Here is a 16,669-nt window from a genome sequence, read left to right on the forward strand (position 1 = left end):
ATTACTAACATGATTATTACTATATATCACTCCACTCCTCTTCCCAGGTCCAAATGGGGGAAAATTAGGCAAACCTAACCAGCACAGCCAGTCTGACACCACACCACACCCTAAATTCCCAAACTCTGCAATAAAATACTTTACTTTATTTTGTAACTTTGAACTGCATTTATAATGTAGAAGAGGTAGTACTGTGATGGGCTAGAGAGCTTTAAATATGATACCCTAGGACTCTAGCTTGAAACTATTGCTTAACCTCTCTTGGTTTCAGATTTCTTTTCTTAAAAAAATGAATATATTGCATTAGATGACCTTAAGGTTCCTTATGATACTAAAGCTGATGTTTTAATATGTTATTACATATTATATATACTGTATAATATAAACATATCTGTTTACTTATAATGTATACATCAAATACACACATATACACACACACCATTTTTTGTGATGATGTTCCTCTACTGGAAATTAAACTTAAAAGCAGGAATCATCAGAGATAGATGAGTGCTTCAGGGAATACAATGCTGAGCTAGAATATGGGAGAGTTAAGTTCCAATTCTGCCTCAGACATTGCCTAGCTGTGATCAAGGACAAGTCAATGAACAACTCTAAGGCTAGGCATCATTATCTATAAAAGGAACATAATAATATTCCATATTTCACAGGACTATTATGTAGATGAAATGAGATATAACAAATGTGAAATGTTTTGTTACTCTGCAAATGATATAAAATAATATTTTATAATATTATTTAATATGATATAATTTTATAATATTTATTATAAAATTATATCATATTAAATAATATTATAAATAATATTTATTATACATATACATACCTCCCCATCTTAACCATTAGTCTCTGTACTTAGACAGCATTTTATAAAAAAAAAAAAAAAAAAAAAAAAAAAAAGATTGTTCTTATTAACTTCTCCCTCCTTTTTTTTTTTTTTTTAGAATTCATCCATTGTTTCTGTATATTTGACAAAGGAACTAGAAACATTTCTGCTATAACCAAAAACAAAATGAAACAACAACAACAAAAAGAAACTTTCAATTTAGTATATTTTTTCTCTAGTTCTTTATCTTTACCAACATTGAAAGATATGCACAGGATGCTCTAAGAGAGGCAAATACTTACTTCATCTGTTTAACAATTGTGCTTTTTCCAGATTCACCAGCACCTGTAAAAAGACCAGACCACTCATGGTTAACAATATGCAAAAATGGATGGCTGTATGTATTAAAAGCTATCATCGTCCCTTTCTCATCATAAAAGAGAAAAAAAGGAATAATTTTTTCTTAACTTAATAAACAGGTTCTATTATTAATTTTAAAAGATACACTTTGAGGCAAGTAGGTGGTACAATGAATAGAGCACCAGCCCTGAAATCAGGAAGACCAGAGTTTAAATTTGACCTCAGACATTTAACACTTCCTGGCTGTGTGACCCTGGGCAAGTCACTTAATCCCAATTGCTTCAGGAAAAACAAAACAAAACAAAGCAAAACTAAATAAAACAAACAAACAACAAACCCTACACTTCTACAAATTTGGAAATTTTGCTGGAATTTGCTCTTCTAGATATTAGAGAAAAGACTTTGCCTCTTTTCTCTTCTATGTTGTTGTTCATTTGTTCCAATTATGTCTGACTCTTAATGACCCTATTTGAGATTTTCTTGGCAAAGATAATGGAGTGCTTTGACATTTCCTTCTCTAACTCATTTTACAGATGAAGAAACAGGGTTAAGAGTCAGACATATTGCCAGGTAAAAAATAAACAAACAAAAATGTCCTTGTGCCAGAAACCCAAGTCAGTTATCACTAAAAAAAAAAAAAAAAAAAAAAAAAAAATTCTTTTCAAGTATCAAGTAAGTGATGAATCAAAATTATTTTGAACAAGTGGAGCAAATATTTCTAGTGGGCTTCAAATCTACATGAGAAAAATTAATTCTTTGAAATGATAACAAAAAATGTTATCTAACTAGTACTTCCCTTTTGTTTTTAACTCACAGTCCATTCCAAGCTCTGAGGTTAATTTCATTGTCTATATTTTTTAATGAATAAGGAAATGTTCTTGCAATCACTGTAGTGAAATTCCTATTAGCATATGCAATTAAATAATTCTGGAGAGCAAAGTGTTAGGGGGAAGACATTGCTGGAAAGTGGGATCAAAAATATCCATTGTGAATCAAGGAAGGAACCTAGGATTCACTGTAAACCATGTCTTGGTTTTATAGATTCACTTGGCAACCATTCACCATGGATAAAAAAGCCAACTAAATATCAAAAGGGGACCAGTTAATAGAAGCAAATAATATTGCTAAATATTGCTACATAATGTAGAAGAGGTAGTACTGTGATAGGCTAGAGAGAGCTTTAAATATGATACCCTAGGACTCTAGCTTGAAATTATTGCTTAACCTCTCTTGGTTTCAGATTTCTTTTCTAAAAAAAAAAAAAAAAAATGAATATATTGCATTAGATGACCTAACTGCTTTACTCTTAAACTCAAGATTTGCCTCTACCTAGTTTGATTTATGAAGTTTTGTTTATCATTTGCTAGTATAGAATAGAGAAAAAAACTGTTTTCAAAAGAACAATCACAAATTCTGAACAACCACATGAAATATTGTTACAAATCACTAGTAATAAAGGAAATGATTATTGAGACAATTTACCATATACCAGTAAATTGGCAAAGATGACATAAAGTTAAAAAATATTAGAAAGGGAGTGGAGAATTAGGCATACTAATGCATAATTGGTGGAGTTATAAAATGGCCCAACCAGTTTGTGAAATGATTTAGAATTATATTAAGAAAGTATCTTCAATTTCCAATACTTGGGACCTAGAGATCTAACTGCTAGATACCATCTATGTAAGTGAAGAAAAAAAATGAAAAATCCCTTATATAACAAAATATTGAATTGTACTTTTTTAAAGGTAAAAAAATTACAAAATAAAGACTCTCTAATTGGGGAATAACTGATGAAATGGCAGTATATTGAGATAGTACATTATTATTGTATTGTAAGAAAAGAAATATCATGCAAATAGAGAAGCATGGAAAGAGTATGTAAAATGATGCATAGTGATATTAGCAGAACCAAGAAGAAATTTGCTTGATGACAACAATGTACAATTTAAAAACTACAAAATAATTTAAATTAAAAACCTTTAAATGCTACAAAATTATAATGACAAAGTTCTCCTTCCCCCCAAAAAATTGATGAAAAAGGTACTTCCTTGTCTTTACAGAGATGTAATACTGTACATGTAGAACATTGCTATTAATTTCAGATAATTTTTATATATTGGTTAATTTTACTGTAATTTTTTTGTCAGAAGGGATGACTTTCTGAATAGGATAGAGGGGTGTTTTTTTTTTGTTTTATTTTATTTTGTTTTTTGATAAAATGCAAATATTGTGAAAAAAAATTAAGATTTTTCTTAAAAGAAAACAAAATTCTCACACATATCCAGATACTTTTATCAGCCTGTTTTGTGTATCTGGGTGTTATGGGCCAGAACTCTTGTACTTGAAACAAGGATTCTTACTAACTAGTAAGGATAACTTACTAACTCAGTGGAATTGATAAGACAATGGTTACCTAGTTTAGCATGGTGATAAACAGTTCTCTAGTTCAGTACATAAACTTAGTACTTAATATAGTTCTATAAGATTGACATCTATTCTACAAGACTCACACCTATAATGATGTAATTAAAATAGAGAATATAAAGCTGGGGAAAATTCAGCCAGAGTCAGAGCCAGAGAAGACAAGAGGACTAAGGGCAGGAGCTCAAGCTCTTGGAGCAAGAAAAGACATTCATTCACTTCATATCACACCAAGGTGGTGGCTGGCCTGTCCTGCTCTGCATTTCCTCCACTGAGACCAAGATTCCTATGAAGGACCTCCAGAAAGCTAACTGAAACCCCAGGCAAGGAGACAAGAATTTTAAGAAGACAAAGACTTTTGGACTTTAACATCTGGCTATTATTGTAGTGACAACTCAAATGAAACAAAGGCTGCTCTAAGATCTCCAGAAAACCAATGAGAACACTACATCTGTGTTAGCAAAAAAATTATAAATAAATCATTCAACTAAGTACACATGAATATAACAAAAATTACTATTCCAAAAGAAATTCAAACATTTGTAAGAATCCAAAATAGTATAAAAAGATTTATAAGGCCTGATGTACAGTGAGGGGAGTAGAATCATGCAAATGATATATTTAAAAACTATATCAATATAAATACAAAAATAAGAAAAATAAGCTATAGTATATAGTTATTACAATAAAGCTTGGAACTGGAGAAGAATTGAGGAAAAAAATATTCTCCCTGTGATATTTAATAGTTGCATAATATATTTTTTTTTCCCCTGAGGCTGGGGTTAAGTGACTTGCCCAGGGTCACATAGCTAGGACATGTTAAGTGTCTGAGACCAGATTTGAACTCAGGTTCTCCTGACTTCAGGGCTGGTGCTCTAGCCACTGTACTACCTAGCTGCCCCTAGTTGCATAATAATTTAAAGAATCCAAATTGTGGGTGAAAAAAACAACAGATAATCACTGTATGAATTTTTTTTATTTTGTTCATAGGTCTGCTCAGATGATGTCTTTTATAGACAGCTTTTCCTGAATCTCTCAGCATCCATTGTCTATTATTGTTAAGTCATTTCAGGCATGTCCAACTCTTCCTACTATTTATTGCTTTCTTGTCAAAGGTACTTGAGTGGTTTGCCATTTCCTTCCCCAGCTCATCTTATAGATGAGGAAAAAGAATGAAGGGAATTATCTAAGATCATATAGCTAGTAACTGTCTGAGACCAGATTTGAACTCAGGAAAATGAGTTTTCCTCATTTCAGGTCCAGCCCTCTACCCACTATGCCCCCTAGTTGCCCATGAGTTTCCATAAATTAACCATGTGTTTATTTTATGTATGTATATACTAAATATATATATATATATGTATATATATATACATGCATACATATCTATGTATATATAAATACATATAAAATATATATCTTTTTATGTCTATCTATCTATCTATATATATGTATGGCACATGGTAGGCAATTAATAAACATTTCATGACTTAGTTCCCTTCTGTTAAAGATGGAGGAATTAAATTAGATTGACTCCAAAGTTGGTTACAAGTCTAAATTTATGATCTTGTAGTTTAAAAGAAGATATTATAAAGCTTTTCATAGTATGAGATTTGGTTGGGTTGTGATCCCTTAGCAGATAATTTCACTGACAATGAATTCATAGACATTAAAGTATTAACAAAAGATAATTCAACAAAGATGAAATGAACATTTAGTTTTTGCAAGGTGATATGAAAATCAGCAGGGGAAACAAAAAGCAAAATAGAGCGTTGAGGAATGATGCGCCTGAATGGCCCTATTTTAATCAAAGGAACTACTATCTTTCTAGTCTCCCAGGATATTAACCTTGGAATTTTCCCCAACTCACTTTTAGTTGCCAAATCTTGCCTTTTCATTATTTACAACAAATTTTGCCATTTCATAATTTACAACATTTTTTATTATTGCACCTCTGCACTTAACACTGGTACCACTTCAGCTCAAGTCTTATGCATATTTTCCCAAGATTATTGCAACTGTCTTCTAATTGATCTCTCTTCCTCAAGCCTTTTATCACTAAGGTCCACTCTGCATATTATCATGGACAAGTGATTATGCTTAAGAGCACCTCTCACCAAGTGACTATTCAGTAACTTCAAGTGGCTTCCAAAGGCCTGTAAGATAAAAATCCAACTTCTCTGTTTAGCTTTTAAATACAACATGAGCCCTATCTTGTTTTCCAGCTTCAATGAATATTATAATCTTTTCCACATTGTGCAATTTTTCTTCCTTCCATAATAATTATTCTGGCTTCCAAAAATTGTACTGCTCTCAATTCTTCACACACTTCCACCCAGTATGCTCAGAATGTTCTCCTTCCTTCAGAGTCCCTCTGTATCTTTAAGACATAGCTCAATCAGCAGCTTCTGAATGATCTCTTTATTGCTAGTACTCTACCTCCCAAAGTACCTTGTATTGTGTGTGTATGTGTTTGTGTGTGTACATGGATTTGTATATATTATTTACTGATTTCTCATTTATGCTTTTCATATTTAAAGATATATTTAGCATTTTCTTCATGAGAATGCCAATCAATAAACATTTATAAAGTATCTATTTTATGCCAGGTACAGAATGTAAAGCCTTTTCAAATAGAGATTGTTTCATTCTTTGTATCTCTAATGCCAAGAACAGTTCTAAGCATGTGGCAAATACCTAATAAACACTTGCTGATGGATTAATTGATTGCTGTCCACACAGACTGCAAGTGTCAGGAAATGGATTTGAAGCTAAATCTCTTTTGATTTCATGCTCAGTACACTCTTATACTGTACTACCTCACATGCAAAAAATGTTATTTAAAATCGAATTGACAGATTTGGGGGAATGATTGGATGTGTAGAATGGAGGAGGAATATAGCACAGGGGTTGAAGGTGATTGAATGAGTTATTGAGAGAAGGGTAGTATGGAAATAATAAGAAAAAATTAAGGAATGTAGTAGATTTGTGGGGAATAAAGATTAATTCAATATCAGACATGTTGAGTTTGAATACATGGAGCAAATAGCTAGAGATGCTTAATAGATAATTGAATAAATAGTATAGTATGAAGGAGATTAGGTATAGTATAGAAATTATATTCATGGAGGCAATGATGAAGACATGGAAAGATGAAAAGATTGGTAGAGAGAAAAGAAGGGGGCATACCTAGAGACAGAGCCTTGAGGAATGCTTATTTTAGAAATAATGAATCAGAGGAGAACTGGGGCTATGGAAAAAGGCAAGATAATTCTTGAAGACTTTATCCCCATGACAAATCATTTCCACTATCACATGCTCTGTTCTGTTCTTTAGATTTGGAATATTCCAGGAGTGAATCCTGAGTGATCTCTTCCTTCTTCTAAATTGTACTTTTGCTGTAACTCATATATGTTGTCACTTGAGGCACTTTGGAGCATGAGAGGGATTGCTCTAACAGAGATGTCACTATTCTCCTGCCTAGGTCTTGACAATCAGACCATTACTGTGGTACTGAAGCTTTGTTGTTAGTCATCTATAGTGAGAACTTAGGGCAGATAGATAACATAGCTAGATAGGGTGCCATGTCTGCAATCAGGAAGACTCATCTTCCTAAATTCAAATCTTGCCTCAGACACTGATTTATTGGGTGTCTCTGGGGCAAGCCACTTAGCCTTATGTGCTTTAGATGGTCATCTGTAAAATGAGCTAGAGAAGGAGATGGCAAATTGATCCTCTATGTGTTTGAATCATGAAATCAGATGGGAATGAAAAACAGCTTAACAACTACAAAGAAAGAACTCATTTGGCTCATGTTTTCTTCTATAAAATAGGAAGATTGGACTAATTGATCTTTAAAGATATTTCCTGATTCTAGATTCTAAATCCTAATATATTAATTGTGTAAGATAATTTCTGATAAAACCTTAGATTAATTTCTAATGGGCCATTTGGGAAAAATCTAGGAAAAGACTCCATGAAATATCTTTTGGTAAAACTCTATAAGCATTTTTTTGGGCTGAGGGAAGTATGTTGAATACTCAATTTGTGATGGCATCTGAGTAAGGAACTTCTGATATGTTACAACCTATCAATTTATCTATAACTTTTAATCTTGGAGAATTAGCTGAGATATTGAGAGATTAATTGACTTTTCCAAAGGCATATAATCAGTATGTATGAGATAAGAGATTTGAGCTAAAGTCTTCTTTCTGGATATAGACAACATTTTTCATTCAATGTGAGAATTCTAGATTTGGTTTATATTTTCTTATAACTTTTCTTTTTGGAGTTACTATTAGGGGTGACTGGTGGATTCATTCTATCTTTACTTCACTCTCTTATTCTACTAGGTCTGGGAAATTTTCACTTAATTTCTTAACTAAGTCATTTTGATTATACATATAAAGAATGATGCTGTCTGCCTGTCTACATTCAGAAAAAGAACTGATAAAAGAGAAGAATGTAGAGAGTGGTGTTACATATTACACACACACACACACACACACACACACACACACACACACTCTCTCTATATATGTATATATATTAATATCCAGTGATAGACATCTCTTTGGTGAGGGACAGAAGAAAAAAAGAAAATAAAGAATTATAAGGTAAGTATATATTTAAAAGGAATAGTAAATTGTACATTAATAAATTTGCATTTTCAAATATAATCATCTTTTTTCTACACAACTGTGTTTTATTTCTTGTTCATAAATTAATTTTATTTCTTTAATTCTGAATAATATAATTTTAAAAAATAAGGCAATTGCAAAAATTAGAAATATTGTGTCTAGCATTTTTAAATCATAATTGTCAAAAATCCAATTATTTTTTAAATTATCTTTTCTTCACTAATTTTTCTGTTCACTTCCTTTTGCTATAATATGTTTTATACTTCATTATCTCCCCATTTCCATCTCAACCCTAACCCAAACATTCATTTCTGTCTTATGAATTTGTTGATTTCTGGTTTTTAGAGTCCTTATCTTGGATGAGGCTTGAACTTCCTATACGCCTTATATTAATTTCTTCCAAAGTTTTCATTTCTTTTTATTTCTAATTCTTCATTTTTTTCTAGCTATTTAAGTAGTCTTTATGGGAAAACCATGTTTCCTTTTAGTATCTGCTTGATTTTCACTTTGGAAAAAAAAAATCATGCTGCTTTTTTTGATTTACTCATCTCTTTAGCTTAAGTTCCATAGGACTCTATTAGGGCCAGGCTCTATTTTCTGCTTAAGTGAAATGGCCAAGACTATTAGAAATTACTCTATATATCATGGACAACCATCTCCTTTTAGGATTAGGTCACCTTCAATCTTTGAGTTTCAGAGCACTGGATTTTCAGGGCCCTCTCGGGTGTCTCAGAATGGAAAATTCGAGAAGTCAGACCACTTAGCCTGGTCTGACCTGGTCTAAGGTCTCTGTCAGTAAGTTGGCCAATATTTACTGAATAGTATGGTCACTTCCCAGTGACACTCCAGTGGGCTGCCAAATTGCCTACTTCTTATCATCTGTGACCTTCTTATCATCCTGGGGCAATATGAATATGTATACTGGGTATTTCTCATTGTAGTACCCTACTTTTTCTCCCTGACACACAGAGACTTTAAAGCTACACGTGTCCCTTCTCTGGTCACTCTGGTATTTGTTTTGCTTAAGGTACTTTTTTTCCTGTTGCCCATGAATTTGTGACTTTTGGCATGGTTATGGGAAGAAATAAATCACTGTAGGTCCTTAGTGGATTCTCAATCATGATTAAGATTGTTCTGGTTTTTACGTCAATATTTTGCTTTGATAGGTAAGAACCAGCTCCCTTCTATTCAGATAGTCCTATTGTCAGGAAGTCCCTCAACATCATTTTATTTAATGTCTTGTGATATGTTCTTAAATTTAAGTTGACATATCTAGGTACAGGTATAGATAAACTTTGTATAGGAACTATGGATTTACCAGGCTTATCTAAATATACTTGCTTTCTAGATTTCTCAGAAAGAATTAAGGTCTAGGTTTTTGTCTCATATCAACAGTCTCTGCTGCTTGATGGGCTAGTAGATAACCTGAATTTGAGAATTCTAAATTTAATCAAGCCAAATCAGTAAATATTTATTGTTTACTCTATCCTAGGCATAATACTAAGTGTTGAGAATACAACTACAAGGAGAACAAGATTTCTTGCCTTTGTGGAGCTTACAAACTAGTAGATAGGACAACATAAAAAGAAGCTGAAAAGTAGTTAAGGGTAGTGGAAAAAACTCAAAGGATCAGGAATGAAATCTGAATAATAAGTGCAAGGAAGCAAATTCATAGAATTTAATTCCTTGATGAGAAGGCCAGTCTTGAAGTAAGGTTCTGGGATGAGGAGACACATATGAAATAGTAGAGAAAGTAAAAGCTCTGACAATAACTGGTCAACCAGAAAAAGGCACCCTAGTGATAGTATACATTCTGCAGTAGGAGTTAAAGTGATTGGGAGTGCACATTAACTTAAAATCCAATATGGTGAGTCTCTGGGAGCAGAAGAATATCAGGCTACACACCTAAGGCACTGGGCTTGGAATAAGCAAGACTCATCTTCATGAGTTGAAATCCAGTCTCAGACACTTACTAGCTTTGTGACTCTGGGGAAGTAATTTAACCTTATTTGATTTAACTCTACATTATGCCACATAATTTAATTTTAAAAATTAGTAGTCCACTAGATAGAATAGGTTATTCTGGGACAAAATATCAATTGGCCAATAGAGAGAGCAAGAAAAAGCACAATTAGGAAACCAACATGACAATCTAATAGATTGCTTTGAAGGTAAAAGCAGAAACAACTTTACTAATTTTCCTATCCCAATATGATCATCACAATGGTGCACAGTATGGGGCCTATATATATATCGTAGTGTCTTCACCCAGCCACACTTACTACACTTACTAGATTCACTTCAGCTTCCTAATTAGATGATCCTGAAGCTCTTAAAGCTCATATTTTAGAATTCTGGGAATTAGAATCTTTTTATGAACAGCACTGTGACTAGAACAGTTCTGAAGAGAGATATTCTACTTCTTCCTGGAGGTAAGTAATGTTTTCCTTTTGAAACACTAAGGATTCAGAGTTTATAATTGGCTGTTATATATGATGGAACAGTAGTATCCCCTTAGATTGTGATATGGAATTTATTGTGTATGATACTCCCTTTAGGGGGAAAAAAAGGCATCCAGAGAGAACTTGCTTAAAATCAGTTATTTTAATTATTCATTTGAATAAGTAATATATTCAATAATGTCATCAAAAGATAAACTTTGAAGAAAAGCAGTCATGTTTCAAAAAAATCAATTAGGTTGTGTTCTAGGATTCCATTTTGAATTTATTTGAGAATGAAAATGACAGTTTCTTCAATAGCCATAGGGATTAATTAACAGGGACAATTCCATTCTTATAGCATTAGATCATGTTACTAGGCCAAATATAGCTGCTAAGCAGCATGTTCACATATATCTAAAGATGTCCTGAGATACTCCCTGTCCTGCCAAATTGTGAATACATTGCTAAAAAGATTTTCTAGATCAGAGTGCATGAAACATTTTAGCACTGTATGAATTAATCATGTTCATTTATGTGATTTAGCCCAACTATTATATGAGTATTTATATATATTATATATATATAATAAATATGTATGTGTGTATAAATATCATGAGTTAATCTTTTTAAAAGAACTCAAAAGACCTCTTTCATATTATTACATATTTATACAGCTATAAGTTATTTTCATTCCAGTTTCCATGGAGGAACTGAAAATCACTTCTAAAGTCAGGATGCATATTTTTGGTATCTGTTTGTGTCATGTCTGTCTCTCATTGTATCTTTTTTCTCTTTCTGTGTATCTCTGTTAATTTATGTGTATATTGTGTATATCTGTTAATTTATGCCCACTTATATGTATATGCACAAACTTATCTGTATGCATGTGAATGTAAAATAGGTATACATATATATGTGTATATTGTATTTGAATATTCACATTTGTGTGTGTGTATTTGTATTTAGGTAAAGGGACAATTAAATAGCACAGTAGATTGCATCCAGTACCTGGCATCAGGAAGACCCATCTTCCTGAAATCAAATTTCACCACAGACACTTACTAGCTGTGTAAGCCTGTGAAAGTCATTTCACTTTATTTGCCTCAATTTTCTCATCTATAAAATGAGCTGGAAAGAGAAATGATAAAGTACTAAAATATATTTGCTAAGAAAATTCCAAATGGTATCACAAAGAGTCAAACACAATTGAAATGAGTGAATGACAATGCATATTTATATATCTATGTTTATCTATATATCTATATCTATATAATTTAAAATTCAGTTTTCTTATTGGACCTATCTCCTTAATACTAGAAATACAAGGAATATTACTTGGCAAATATTTTAAAACAATAATTTTATAATAATTCACTGTAGATTCTCCTATTTTGCAAGTGTAATTGAAATACAAATAATTACTAGGAGAAATTAAATTTTACTTTGAAATAAAACAAAATTATCATACTATATCTATTTATTTTTCCTCAGGGGGAAAAATAAGTGCATTAGTTGATGCAACTTGGTCCTTGAAGGTATTCTTAAATTCCAGTTCTTCTTTAACATGAGCAGAAAGGTGAAAGCATAGAGAAAAGAGATAATAATACATCCTTGAACATACTGTATGTAGTAGAAAGAGTACTGTATTGGGAATCAGGAATTCTGGTTTGTATTCCTGAATTCGCTACTAAATAGCTTTACGCCTTTCAGCAACTGTTTAACATTCTAGGAACTTACTTTTCCCATTAATGAGAGAATAAGAGAGAATAAGTAAGAGTAAGAGAATTGTACCAAAACTGGGACATTAGTGCATTGTTGGTGGAGTTGTGAAAGAATCCAGCCATTCTGGAGAGCAATTTGGAATTATGCCCAAAAAGTTATCAAACTGTGCATACCCTTTGATCCAGCAGTGCTACTACTGGGCTTATATCCAAAAGAAATACTAAAGATGAGAAAGGGTATGTGCCAAAATGTTTGTGGCAGCTCATTTTGTAGTGGCTAGAAACTGGAAGATGAATGAATGTCCATCAATTGGAGAATGGTTGGATAAATTATGGCATGTGTAGGTTATGGAATATTATTTCTCTGTAAGAAATGACCAACAGGAGGAATATAGAGAGGTTTAGAGAGACTTACATCAACTGATGCTGAGTGAAATGAGCAGAAACAGAAGATCACTATACACTTCAACAACAATACAGTATGAAGATATATTCTGATGGAAGTGAATATCTTCAACATAAAGAACTCACTTCCAGTTGATCAATGATGGACAGAAACATCTACATCCAGAGATGGAACATTGGGAAGTGAAAGTAAATTGTTAGCACTACTGTCTATCTACCCAGGTTACTTATACCTTTGGAATTCAATTCTTAACGTGCAACAGAAAATTGGATTTACACACATATATTGTATCTATGTTATACTGTAACACATTTAATATGTATGGGATTGCCTGTCATCTAGGGGAGGGAGTAGAGGGAGGGAGAGGAAATTTTGGAAAAATGAATACAAGGGATAATGTTATAAAAAAAATTACTCATGCATATCTACTGTCAAAAAAAATTATAATTATATAATTAATTAAAAAAAAAAAAAAAAAGAATTGTACCAAATACTCTCAAAGATCTCTTCCAGATCCAAAAATCTATGAGAAACTTATGAAGATCTCAGGTAAAATATTTAAGTTTCAAAAATCATAAATTAAAATTTATGGAATTGTGGTCTAGTTTACATTTTTCCTTTCTTTTCTTTTTCTTTCTTTCTTTCTTTCTTCCTTCCTTCCTTCCTTTCTCCCTCCCTCCCTCCTCTCTTTCTTTCTTTCTTTCTTTCTTTCTTTCTTTCTTTCTTTCTTTCTTTCTTTCTTTCTTTCTTTCTTTCTTTCTTCCTTATATTTCTTTGTTGATTTTAGAATAATTAAAGCTTAATTACTCATTTAGAAGCTAGCATCCTCATCAGGAACTTTACTACAGATCTTCATAGTTTTTAGTGTATTGTCCTAAAGGTTCCTTAAGACATTGAAAATACAAGTATTCATTTAGTCTCAAATAGCTAATATGTGTCTAGGCTATATATCATGTACCTCACGTTATTAAAAGATCACAAGTTTTCAGTATATGAAATATTCAAAAAAATTAAAATCAGTTTACCAGTTGAATAATTTTCTTAATATGTTAAGACTATTATTTTTCTTCAAAATCCAATGAATCATATGTTTTAGTTTTTGTTTGTTATACTTAATAACTATAAAGCATCAGTCTGATAATCCTTGATTTTTCTAGAGACATTTTCATCATAAAGACTTTTTTTTCTTTTTCTTGCTTTTTGTTTTAATAAAGGAAGGAAAAGAAGTTGACTGGATTATTTGAATATGAAACATTTTTTTTAGATTTTGTGTGTAAATAATATGTTTTTAGAAATGGCCATGACATTGGAGTCAATTTAATCTCACCTCCTTTTCAAGAGAGACATTGTTCAGCAGTAAGTAATCAAACAACTTCTGCTGTGACAATTAGAATATCTCATGAGGCCTAACAATATTACTACTACCTAGATCTGGTATGATGACACCTTTTTAAATACATTGATCATATAGCAGCTTTCCAGTGAAGTAGAGTATGAGTCACATAGAATAAATCTATTTACTCTTTCATACAGAAGTTCTTCAAATATTTGAAGACATCTCTGTTGTACTCTTCTTTTCTAGGTTAAATATTCTCATTTTTCCCAAATGATTTAAATTTGATATGTGTTTTTATTCTACTTGGCATTCTAGTCATGTATCTCTGGGCATGATCTCATTTGTCAGTGTACATCTTAAAATGTTATAAACAATCAAGACATTCTCTGAGCAGAACACAAAGAATTAGAGCCATTATCTTCCCATTTTTGGACTTTATATTTTTGTTGATGTACCTTTAGGTTGAATTATCATATGAGAAGAAACATATCATGGTATTAACTCACATTGAACCAATGGAAATCTTAAAAAAAATTTTTCATTAGTTGGTTCTAGCTATATCTTCTTTATTCTTTACTTTTTAAAGTTTGTTTTGTTTTTACATAAATGCACCTATTAAATTTCAACACTTATTTTTGTTTGTTTCAAGGTCAAGCCATTTAAAATCCACAATCATTCATCTATCTTTCTGTAATCTCCAAATTTCATAAATACATTTTTAGCATGTTAATTCATGACTAAACTTATTGACAAGTATAGGGTAAAGAGATGTAGCCTTCATATCCAGTCCTGACACAAGGACATAGGCTTAATTTTAGGGATATTTCATAAATCCATGCCAGATTTATGCCTTCATAACATGAAACCCTAGAAATCACATTTATGATATTTTGTTTGCCCAAGATAGCCTTTAGTTCCTACAGGCTAATAAGATACTGAGCAGAGAAAAAAAATATTGCTTATACTACAAAATGAAACATCACCTACCTGAGCTCTGGACATTAAAAGCAAAACAAAAGCCAACCAATTCCATTTTTCACAGGGATCCATATTTTGACTTACATAGGAACCTATACCATTTTTGGTCACTAAAGAGTTGACTTCCATGGCCCAACCTCCACCTTCATACCTACACAATCTAAAAGTCTCATAGTACAAATAAAGTATGGTTTGAATTTCTTCCATTATAACATGGCTCTGGGACTCATTGTTCCTGAGTTCTCATCCCTCCTTCAATCATCACTTCCAAGGTTGCTATATAAATATTTCTTCTTCTACAAGGCTTTGTGATTCAACTCTTGTTCTTCATTACCAGTTAGTTCTAACAGCTTCTTTTTAGGGCTATGAATATTCTAGGACCTCCAGTCTAAATCCATTTGTACCTTACTTTGAGATCTCTATCTATTGTGGGAGTTTCTCCTAGTCTATTCAATTTATTTGCTAGTCTTTTGTATCTCTCATCAAGAGCTCTCTTACATTTTCTTGCACATAAGGCCTAGAACAACTCCATTAATGAGGTTGCAGGGACTTATCAGGCTCTTGTCTAAATCTATTGTATGGAAAACAAACCACTTCCATCCTCATGCAGAACTCCACAGAATCATTCACAATAGAGACCTTTTACCAAACTGAGAGTGAGCTATTAATCAGCATTATTGGGAGTGTGCCAAAATCACACTCATTATCTAGGTACTAATTTATTTCTGTTGTTATTTTTAAATGAATGTAAACAATACATTTTTCAGCTGCTATATCACACTCATTTCAAACTGTCAACTAAACTCTCAGATTTTTTTCACTTCATTAATTGCTAGTCCTGAGATAAACTTATATCTAAATTTTATTTACTAACATATTTAGCTATTCTCAATAGCTTTATGTCATTGACAAATTTAATTTATATTTTCAGGGGCTTAGTCCATATCAACCAGTCCTTGCAATAAAAATGCTGAACTGGATCACAAAAAGACTCTCTTTCCCCCACCCCCATAGCACTAAAGACATCTTACCATATTAATAATAAATCAGTGATAAACTTTCTCTGTTTAGTTGGCCATCATGAGTAATCTTTAGCAAGAAAGTAATGTAAAATGCCCACACAAAATATGAAGAAGCTTCAAAGGCTTTTATTTATTTTGAACATTCAATTAAATCAATAAATATTTATGTTAAACAATATAAAGATAAAGAAGGCACAGTGCATTTTTCCTTACAATAGCAGTCTAGTTGAGGGAAATATATATACAAATAATTATAAAGCAAGATGAAATGCAATATGTTAAGAGAACCAATGAAAGTAATGTAATAAATTTGAAGATGAAATTGCTTTCAAAAGATATGGGAAATTATTTAAAATTTCATGGACATGACATCTAATTTGAATTTCAATAAAATATTAGTAGACATAGACTTAGCACTTTTTTAATTGAAATTTTCCAAGTTCCACACTAGGTGACACAGTAAATAGGTGCCAGGCCTTGAGTCAGGAAGACTCATT

The 16,669-nt window shown here is 32.0% G+C and overlaps 1 protein-coding gene across 1 annotated transcript in view; it reads right to left on the reverse strand.

Annotated features, from left to right (window-relative positions):
- Positions 1-16,669, reverse strand: part of GNAT3 (G protein subunit alpha transducin 3) — a 90,094-nt gene that overhangs the window by 60,400 nt on the left and 13,025 nt on the right. The window contains exon 2 of the mRNA XM_074266922.1: positions 1,147-1,189. Within this exon, the coding sequence (XP_074123023.1) occupies positions 1,147-1,189 (43 nt within the window). The remainder of the gene's footprint in view (positions 1-1,146; positions 1,190-16,669) is intronic.

The sequence above is a fragment of the Sminthopsis crassicaudata genome, chromosome 5 (assembly GCF_048593235.1).
Source record: "Sminthopsis crassicaudata isolate SCR6 chromosome 5, ASM4859323v1, whole genome shotgun sequence".
In the NCBI taxonomy this organism is placed as follows: Eukaryota; Metazoa; Chordata; class Mammalia; order Dasyuromorphia; family Dasyuridae; genus Sminthopsis; species Sminthopsis crassicaudata.